Genomic DNA, 9,827 nt, shown 5'->3' with positions numbered 1-9,827 from the left:
TCAGCTGCAAAATATGATCTAGCGATATTCTGCTGTTGTAAATTTCTTCCGCTGTGAAACCTTTCTGCTACAGTATTTTTTCATCAATGGGGAGTGATATGCACGGCAAAATGCTGCTTTTTCCACGCTGTGCCACGCCACACATGTCTGTCCCAGGCTTTGCCAGTGATATTTACGGAAAAATGCTGCCTGATAACCAACAGCATCGCTCCGCCTGTGTGTGTCCCAGGACTGTGCCATTACCTCTTTCATAATGTTACAATTCAAAATGTTTTGTATTTACAAATTTTTTTAAGGCAAAATAAATGATATGTTCCTACTCTTACACAACCTGTTCTTTGTTGAATCTTTTTTTGTTGAATCTTTTTTTCCCTCAGTTTTCCACTGCGTGACCATTCATCAAGTGTGTTTGTTGTATTTAATTTCACTGTTGTGAATGCTCAATGTGAGGGCTATCAATTGGCCTTGTGTTGTCACATTATTATTACTATTATTATTATTATTCTTCTTCTTCTTATTATTATAAGCAGTTTTATAAGGTTAATAACTGGAAACACTGAACAACATAAGGTGACAACTTTGAACTCACTTCAAAATCAGTATGTGCTTACACAAGCTACTTCCCTTTAACTCCTCCTACTTCCTGATTATGATTGTTTAGCATGTGAACAAGCATACCACAGTCAATAAACTGCATAGTCTAAAAATAAGGTTTGGTCCTTTCCGTTTTGAATGACACACTTTATCAACGAGGACCGTGTTTATCTATTGTTGGAATATTGTATACAGTGTATAAGATTTTTGAATAATCTAAAACAATATTCAGTGCTAGATAACGGCTTGTTACAATATTCACCAAAGAATGAACCATGTATCATTGACATTTTCTTGTCATTGAAGTTTACTTTTGAAAAAAAATCAAGACAGCGAAGCCCTCCAAACAATAAATGTGAGTATAATCACCTTGGTTTTTTTTTGATAATGATCACATTCTGCTTTTGGCAGATTTTACAGCAAACTGAATTTTACATGTATCTTAGAAACTTTCTGCCTCGCTTTGTAAGCCTTAAATTCCGGTGGAATTGAATATTGTATTTTGAAATGATGTAGATAGGCACAAGTCAGAAGGCTTGTTGTTTGCACTTTTTTCATTGTGGTGGATGTTAGATGATTCAATCACTACAGTGCCAACCCCACAGACGACTGATTTGTTTAATGCTGATCACTTAAATATAAATGCTGGTAGTACTTTAGATTACAGGGAATTAATAGCAAAGTAATGACAGGGTAACAACTGGGGGATTACTAATGGTTCCTGCACTTACTGCTCATATTAACTTCTGTGCAGCAGGGCCACTGAGAGCCTGGGGAAGGATTGGTATGTCCCGCTGCTGCCCCACAATTTACAGTATTCAAACTTTATTTTTTAGGTAAGTGAATAAATATGTTTTTTGTACAAACTCCACTTGTAAGTCATTAATCGGAATCTTACTTAACATCAAATAACATAAGTTTTTAGGATAAAATACATTTTAATGGTGTTGCTATACACTATTTTATTTATCCCATGCCAAAAATAAACCACTCATCTCTGCTCTTAACTAATAGCCTGTATTGGTAAATATATTTGTATTTTAAGCAATATAACAGATCATTCTCTAACTGTGTTTACCACCAGCTGAAGAAAGTACTTTATTTATTTTACAAGATACAATTTTTCTAACAAACTGCTGCACCACTTTGTTTTGAGCAAATTATAGATCTTAATAATAGAATAATTCATACTGTGGTATATATTGTACAACTTTAGGGTTCTTTTAACGTTTTTAAAAAGTCTTTAAAAAATACATAAAATTGCCTTTTTTCGCTTTTTGGTGTAGTAAAATATGAAATGCGAAAGTTCAAATTATTGTGTGAAAGGAAGTGTTTGACAGCGCCTGGATACACAATCATTACACAACAGAAGCACATTGGCTTGGTGTGCAGTACTGGAGTTTTTCTTTTTAATGTGGTGGTGGGAACGCAAAGGGTCTTGTGCAGGGCTAGTTGTTTTAAAATATTTTATATATATTTAAAAAAAAAAAAAGTTCCCCCTTCATCAGGGCCCCCCATCAGGGCGTTGGGCCCCCTTCGAGGCGTTGGGGCCCCCCATCGGGGTGTTGGTCCCTGTTCGAGGCGTTGGGCCCCGGGGGAATGTCCCTGTCCTCCCCGCCCTCTCGGTGGGCCTGCTGTGCAGTTACAGCACATGGAAATGGTTTAGTGAACACCGTTTACTGTCTGCTGTAATTACATGGTAACAAGTGTGGAAGCTACATTTTATTTTATTTGAACTTTAAACACTCAAAGTAAAAAGCAAATGTTGTTTGAACAAGGTGTCATTTCCAGTCCCGCTTCTATTCTATCTCAACAGAATACAGTTGTATGAAGACATGACTGAGAAGAGGATGCTGTCTAAGCTGTACTGTAAAGGAATTACATTGAGCTTGATCATTTGGAGTTGTTTATTTGTGGCAGGTTAAGGAGTTTTTATTTTTTTTATTTTATTACAATAGCTTTGGATAGAAGGCTAAACAATGTTAGAATTAAGACATGTGTCTCAAAAATCACTCAAAACATATGCCTTTCCTCACTTTTAATGAAATAGGTTTGTGTCTCCCTCCAGCATACAGTATAAATGTTCTGCTGGTAGTTGTAATATATATTATGAAAGAATAGAATTCCCTCAGGGCACTTCATTATTAGATTTCTCATGCCAAATGAAATAATTAATCATCTAGAGCTTTTTCTTTTATCTTAGTTAGAATCAATCACTGCTAAAATATAGCAACATGCTACAGTGTTTCTACGGCACCAGTCAGTGCCTGTATAGTTGTTTGCAGATTTATTATTATTATTATTATTATTATTATCCAACAAATGCTCCAACTAGTAGGGGTCCATAGAAAAATCCCAAAACACTGAAAAAAGGCTATTACTGTATCAATCATTATAGTCAATTAATTCCTTGAAGTGAAAGAGATGCTTTACCTAAATTGTTAGGTTTTTTTGTTTGTTTGTTTTTTGTTTTTTTGCATAACATAATTTTCGTAATTATTTTTCATAGATTCAGACGTTCTAAAACAGGAACCTATCTCTGTTATTGCTGATGTGGGAACCATAGTAACTCTTCGGTGTAAAAATGAATCACTGAGAGAAACAACTCAAGCAACCTGGATAAAAGAGACTCAGAGTAAACCTGAGATTATCCTGAGTTATAAAAAAACAGGGAACGAAACGTATCGACCTAATAACACACAGCAAAGAATATCACTTCTCCACATTCCAGAGAACCTCTTCAGTTTAAGGATTTCTGAATTGCAACACTCTGATGCTGGGAACTATACCTGCTTAACAACAACAAGTAACGGAGTTTGGAAAAGGCATTGGGAGCTCGTTACAAAAGGTACAGTGATTTCTACAAATGCCGTTTCGTTGATTCCATATTTACAAGTTGTTTAAAACAGGACAATCACAGGTCTAACATGTATACAGCATTAAATAAGTTTTCATAATCTAATGTATATTATTATTATTCTTGCTGGCGTTTTCTCTCAAGGGTTATTAATTGCCCCTCTTCATCAACATCCCTCAAATATAGTGGAAATAAGTCCAGACTGATGCAGGGTAAATCAGTACCATGCTATTATGATCTGCCACTAAACTTTTAATTTGTACAGCGACCAACTATATGGGAGCCCAGAGATAACAAACAGAAAGTAAGTTAATGTGGTTCACTGTAGAACTTAAATTGAACCGCAAAACACAGCTAGTATGAGTTTATTGAACCAGTCTCTCTCATCTAGCAGACAGTAAAAAGACAGAACTGGAAACTCTGGGTGCGCTCACCACACTTTTTTGCGGGCTAGCTTGCAGACGGGAGTCTGCGCGTAACGTCACGCTCTGTGCAGACGGAGCGTGGACAGCTTTGGTAGATGAACAACAGTTCTGAGCAGAATCAAAATCTAGGTGGTGTTGAGAGAAATTCTAATCGCAGAAGTGGATGCAATCGAAGTTCCCTTTGTGCTCCACCAGCTTCATAATTTACAGCATGATCAGAAAATGTATAGTAGAAACAGGCCCTGCTATAAGGAGATACTATAAACGTATGTTTTGTGATGTGAGACAAATTAATGAGTATTATAACGGGCAGGATTCCCCCTCGCCCTCTCACAAAGGGGTTGTTAGACAGTACTGTATTTTGATCTGGGACAAAAATAGTTCAAATACTTGCACATACGGCCACATATCTCACTTCAACTACCTTTTATTAAAGCTGATTTATTCTCCTTAATTAGAAAGTAGGTTATTCCTTGTCCCTGATAGCCTTTCATCAACAACCAATTACCGTCTGATGGAAATAACAGAGCGGTTTTAGGTTCATTTTAACCGTTTAGCATTATTTTATTTTATTTTTTTACATGTTTAAACCTTTAGAATAAATATCTGAATATTTGAAAAGTATAATAACTGTGTGGAAAAAGAGTCAAATCATTTTAATTTGTATTACAAATCATTCTAAATAATTACATGACATGACTCAAAGGCGATTCACACCCCCTGACTGTGGCAGTAGCACATGGAGTGAGGATTGTATCTGGTTGCCTACACACTTCTTTGTCAACCAACGCACGTCTATTGTTTTGAGCTCCGACTGCTCCAGCGCAGGACCTCTTGAGAAGCTGTGCCGTTGTGCAGACTTTTAAACCCGTGGATGCGTGACCTGGTGACGTCTTTTCCGGCTGCGTTCACGCAGACGATGAATCTGTGCAGAATCTGCGCAGACTTAGCAAAATCTGCGTATCGTGAACGCAGCCTTTGACTATACCAAAGAACATTTTCCACAGCACTCCTGTAGGAGGAGCCCCATGCTAAGAAAGCAGAGACATTTGGGAATTTTTTTTCTTTTTTTTTTTGTACTGCTTAGGGAATGATTACCAGCTTTTTAAGAGGAAGGGCAGATCTAAATTAAGAACAAAGTTAAAAAAAAAACAAAAAAAACAAAAACAGTGCAGTTACAAATGAACCTTTTTACCATGGGTGATGTGAGCTGTAATACTTTGTGTATAGTGATCAATAGTCATGGTACAGGCATTTACAAAACCACTAATAAAGCAAACACATTCTTTACAGGTCAAATCAAGTTTCTGACTTCTTTGAATATTTGCATGAAAGTAGATGTTGGCCTCATTCAAATATATTTGTCCCAGCTTGTTACACCTTTAAAATCTCTATCCCTGGTGACTGGGATGTGTACCACACTTTAGAGTTTTGCATACATCAAGAGAACCCCTTGTCCGATTCTAATTAAAACTTGCTGAGGATATTCTTTATTATTATTATTATTATTATTAGTTTATTTAGCAGATGCCTTTATCCAAGGCGACTTACAGAGACTAGGGTGTGTGAACTATGCATCAGCTACAGAGTCACTTACAATTACGTCTCACCCGAAAGACGGAGCAGGGTCACACAATGAGGCAGTGGCCGAGGTGAGATTTGAACCGGGGACCACCTGGTTACAAGCCCTTTTCTTTAACCACTGGACCACACAGCCTCCAAGAAACTTTGTCACAAGTTATTGAGTGTATCATAGTCTGGGGGTACATAGAGGCTGGCTGCCTGCCTTATGTCACACTAATATTTTTTACAAATATTGAGAGAAGGGCTTATTTAGTTATGACAGATCTAGAAATGATCTAGCACAAGTTATTCAGAGTATCACAATCATAGTGTATATGTCTATCTGGTGTTTATGTATATCTGTACGAATGTCAAACTTACCTTTTACATGTACAGTGTAAATCAGTCACCTGGTTGTACTAGCTTTTATGAATAGCTATCCTTATCATCCATGCCCACATTCTGTTAGCAATATTCTTTTTCTGTTATTGTATTTGCATTTATAAACATCTTGATCTTGATTTTACTTTTTTTTAAACAGGCTTATTCTATGCAAATTATGGAGCAGAACCATACACTTTTTTCAACCGACTGATATGTACTGAGTGAATATACAAGCTTATTATATACTAAATGGAAGTACAGTGCTGCATGTATTGAAATTCAAACTGGCAATGTCAATAGTAATACATCTGTCTTTACCTGATTGTCTTAGTCTCCGTTTAGAACACACCAGTCCTGTTGCAGCAGAGAAGTAAAGTACTGTGTGATGCTTTCTAATGATTGTTTTTTTGTTGTTGTTGTTTGTTTTAGATCCTGTGACACAACCAGTTAACATTGTCATCATCATCTCCATTGTGTTTGCTTCCACTGCAGTAATCCTTTGTGGGATCCTGACTTGTATATGCAAAAAACAGCTACTGTGAGTTGAATATTACTATACATAACTGTAAAATACTTTTGATATTTTTCAGTTAATAGTTTTTTTAATCTGATCCATACCAAGATAAATACTAAAAGTATCCTACATACATTACACTGCAAGCCCGTTAAATTGTAGTAACCTGTTTGATTTTATTACTTAATAAACCTCATTTTAATATGTATTTTCATCAATAAACTTCAGATGTCTGAAAACTGAAAACAAAAGGAAGACGGAAAACAGACCGGTAATTATAAACCTTGCAAGCGATACTTTCACATGCTTATTCTAAATGCTATTGATAAAGGGTGTTTGCAGTAGGATTTTTATATGCACTGAGTATGTATTGTAATAATTTCTAAAAATCTACGATTCAGGTATACCGTAGTTCATATACATACATTAATCAGATCACACGATTACCTGTTTGGTTTTCATTTAAAACACAAAAAGTGCTGTTTGTGGAGACTGCTGTTGTAGTTTGTACAATTATAACACTGGTCCACTGGGGAAGTGAACAAAAAAAAAAATTAACAATCTCTTCACCCTCAGCCAAGATGACCAACTGAAAACTAGCAAACCACCAGCTCTGGCTAGGATAGACTAGATTGGGTCATTGCTGACATACTCAGCCCAAAAGCAGCTTATCTGTGACATTCATCAGAACTTCAAATTCATTAGATTATTGACATGATCATTTACATGGAATATCCACTTACATGGGAAAGCAACATGAGGCAATAGAGAAGGGAGGGGGGTTGGGAATGGAAGCAGGACCACTTATCCCAAAAATATCAATGTTGTGATGACAGTGGTCATATTTTGACAATATACTGTACAGCAAATGCAAATCTGCATCTGAGCTTATGTTAGGGCCAGGCTGGGTAAAGTGTGCTTGCTATCTGCTGCTTGCAAAATGTCTCAAAGAAGGTGTTTAAAACAAGCAATAAAATGCAACTGTTGAAGAGAAAGCCAGGTACCAGGGTATAGTATTTTAACTACTTGTACCCATATGTTCTTGTTGAACACAAATCAGTTTAATGTACATTATAGAACTCATTTTTATGTCCAGCTGACTTTGTTCCAGTAGTATGCTGCCTGAAAGTCACATGATATTGAAATATCTGCATGTACTTTATTTTCAGCTGCAGACTGGTTCCCAGAGTGATTACTACGTCAATAGCCTTACACTGAAATCAAACAACTCACAACAACAAAAAATGTACTTACATAGGTCAAGGAAATAAATATTATTCTTTTTGTCTTCTCAGTTTTAAACCCCAACCCCCACCCAAAAATAAATATATTAAAATTATTAAATATTTTAAAACAAATTCAATAACAAAAAATATGTACAGCATTGTCATTTCTTTGCAAAGACCTTGAACCCAAGTTTTTACAAAGGAAGATATGGATAACATGCCCCACATGTTGACCTGTTCCTATCTAGTTTTAAATAACTTTAGTATAAAAGAGGCAGAAGTGTTAAAAGGGACTAGGAGCTCTTAAAATAAACCAATCCCCTGGGCCGGATGAGATCCTCCCAATAGTACTCAAAGAAATGAAAGAAGTTACTTTCAAACTGCCAACTAAGATTATGCAACAGTCTCTTGAGACAGGGGTTGTACCAACAGACTGGATAGTTGCAAACATAATACCGATCCACAAAAAGGGAGACAAAACCGAACCAGGTAACTACAGACGAATTAGCCTGACTTCTATGTAAACTATAATAAGATAACTATAATAATACACATCGATTAGGGAGTGGTTAATATGTAGAAAACAGAAAGTACCCATTAGAGGAGAAACCTCAAACTGGAGCGAGGTAACCAGTGGAGCACCACAGGGATCAGTATTCCTCTGCTCTTCCTAATCTACATTAATGACCTAGATTCTGGTATAGTAAGCAAACTTGTTAAATTTGCAGACGACACAAAAATAGGAGGAGTGGCAAACAACGTTGCAGCAGCAAAGGTCATTCAAAATGATTTAGACAGCATTTAGAACTGGGCAGACACATGGCAAATAACATGCAAGGTAGTGCACGCAGGCAATAAAAATGTGCATTATAAATATCATATGGGAGACTCTGAAATTGAAGAAAGAATCTCTGAAAAAGATCTAGTTTATGTTGACTCAGACATGTCTTCATCTACATGTGGGGAAGCGATAAAAAAAAAAAAAAAAGGCCAAGAAAATTCTCGGATATACAGTAAAAAGTGTAGAATTTAAATCAAGGGAAGTAATGCTAAAACTTTACAGTGCATTACAATGCAAAGACCTCATATAGAATATTGTGTTCAGTTCTGGTCACCTCGCTACAAAAAGGACATTGCTGCTCTAGAAAGAGTGCAAAGAGCGAGCAGAATTATCCCGGGTTTAAAAGGCATGTCGTATGCAGATAGGCTAATAGAATTGAATCTATTCAGTCTTGAACAAAGAAGACTACGTGGCAATCTGATTCAATCATTCAATATTCTAAAAGGTATTGACAATGTCGACCTAGGGGACTTTTTCAACCTGAAAAAGGAAACAAGGACCAGAGGTCACAAATGGAGATTAGATAAAGGGGCATTCAAAACAGAAAATAGGAGGCCCTTTTTTACCCAGAGAATTGTGGGAGTCTGGAACCAACTCCCCAGTAATGTTGTTGAAGCTGACACCATGGGATACTTCAAGAAGCTGCTTGATGAGATTCTGGGATCAATAAGCTACTAACAACCAAGCAAGCAAGAAAGATGGGCCGAACAGCCTCCTCTAGTTTATAACCTTTTTCAATTAACCCTGACATTGCCATTTTAAATTTAGAGAAATAACGGCCAAGCTCCTTTACACACACACACACACACACACACAAACACAAACAAAAAAAAAAACACTGAATCAGTTAATATGTCAATATAGTTCCATTTAATTTCCACAGGTTGTCATGACCACACAAAACAGATGCTTCCATAAATGTTCTTGTTAAACATTAGCCAATTATTGACTGCACTCTGATTCTGAACTAATGTACCGCTGGGAATAATTGATTTTGTCTCATGTTATAATCTATAAGATATCCCTTGTGATCTACAAATAGCAGCCATCTGTATCCTGTTTGCTGTTCCACCCCCAAAGAAAGTACTGTAAACATTAACAAAAACAGATGGGTTGACGTGCCATTGACCGCATGCTTATCAAAAATTAATGTGTTACCGCTAGCTATTCCAATTGTCCTTCTCCTTTTTGAATGCACCCACATGCAGTACTAAATGTAAAATGATTGTTCAATAAAAATGCTAAATAAAAAATAAATACTGAAAAACCATGATCCTAAATTCCACTGTAAAGCACAGCGGAGGTAGGCTACTGTAATGCATGAAACAGCACTTATATGAATGGGTCTAGATAGATTCTGCTCCAGTGTTTAGTTATTAGCATTTTTCTCAGTCTGATGTTACCTAGCTTTACACTGTCTTAA

At 36.5% G+C, this 9,827-nt stretch overlaps 1 protein-coding gene across 2 annotated transcripts; it reads left to right on the top strand.

Annotated features, from left to right (window-relative positions):
* Positions 1–247: 247 nt before the first annotated feature.
* LOC117407373 (uncharacterized) lies at positions 248–9,631 on the top strand. 2 transcript variants are annotated; one of them, XM_059029119.1, is made up of 7 exons: positions 248–949; positions 1,349–1,430; positions 2,411–2,514; positions 3,104–3,442; positions 6,253–6,361; positions 6,566–6,608; positions 7,507–9,631. In XM_059029119.1, exons 1-7 carry the CDS (start codon positions 733–735, stop codon positions 7,606–7,608), a joined length of 996 nt encoding a protein of 331 aa, XP_058885102.1. In that variant the 5' UTR covers positions 248–732; the 3' UTR covers positions 7,609–9,631. The 2 variants fall into 2 exon arrangements, with proteins under 2 accessions (XP_058885102.1, XP_034778259.2); XM_034922368.2 differs by lacking the exon at positions 248–949 and having other exon boundaries at positions 1,091–1,430.
* The last annotated feature ends 196 nt before the right edge of the window (positions 9,632–9,827 follow it).

This window comes from Acipenser ruthenus, chromosome 8 (assembly GCF_902713425.1).
Source record: "Acipenser ruthenus chromosome 8, fAciRut3.2 maternal haplotype, whole genome shotgun sequence".
Classification (NCBI taxonomy): Eukaryota; Metazoa; Chordata; class Actinopteri; order Acipenseriformes; family Acipenseridae; genus Acipenser; species Acipenser ruthenus.
This window is presented reverse-complemented; position numbering and strand designations above follow the sequence as displayed.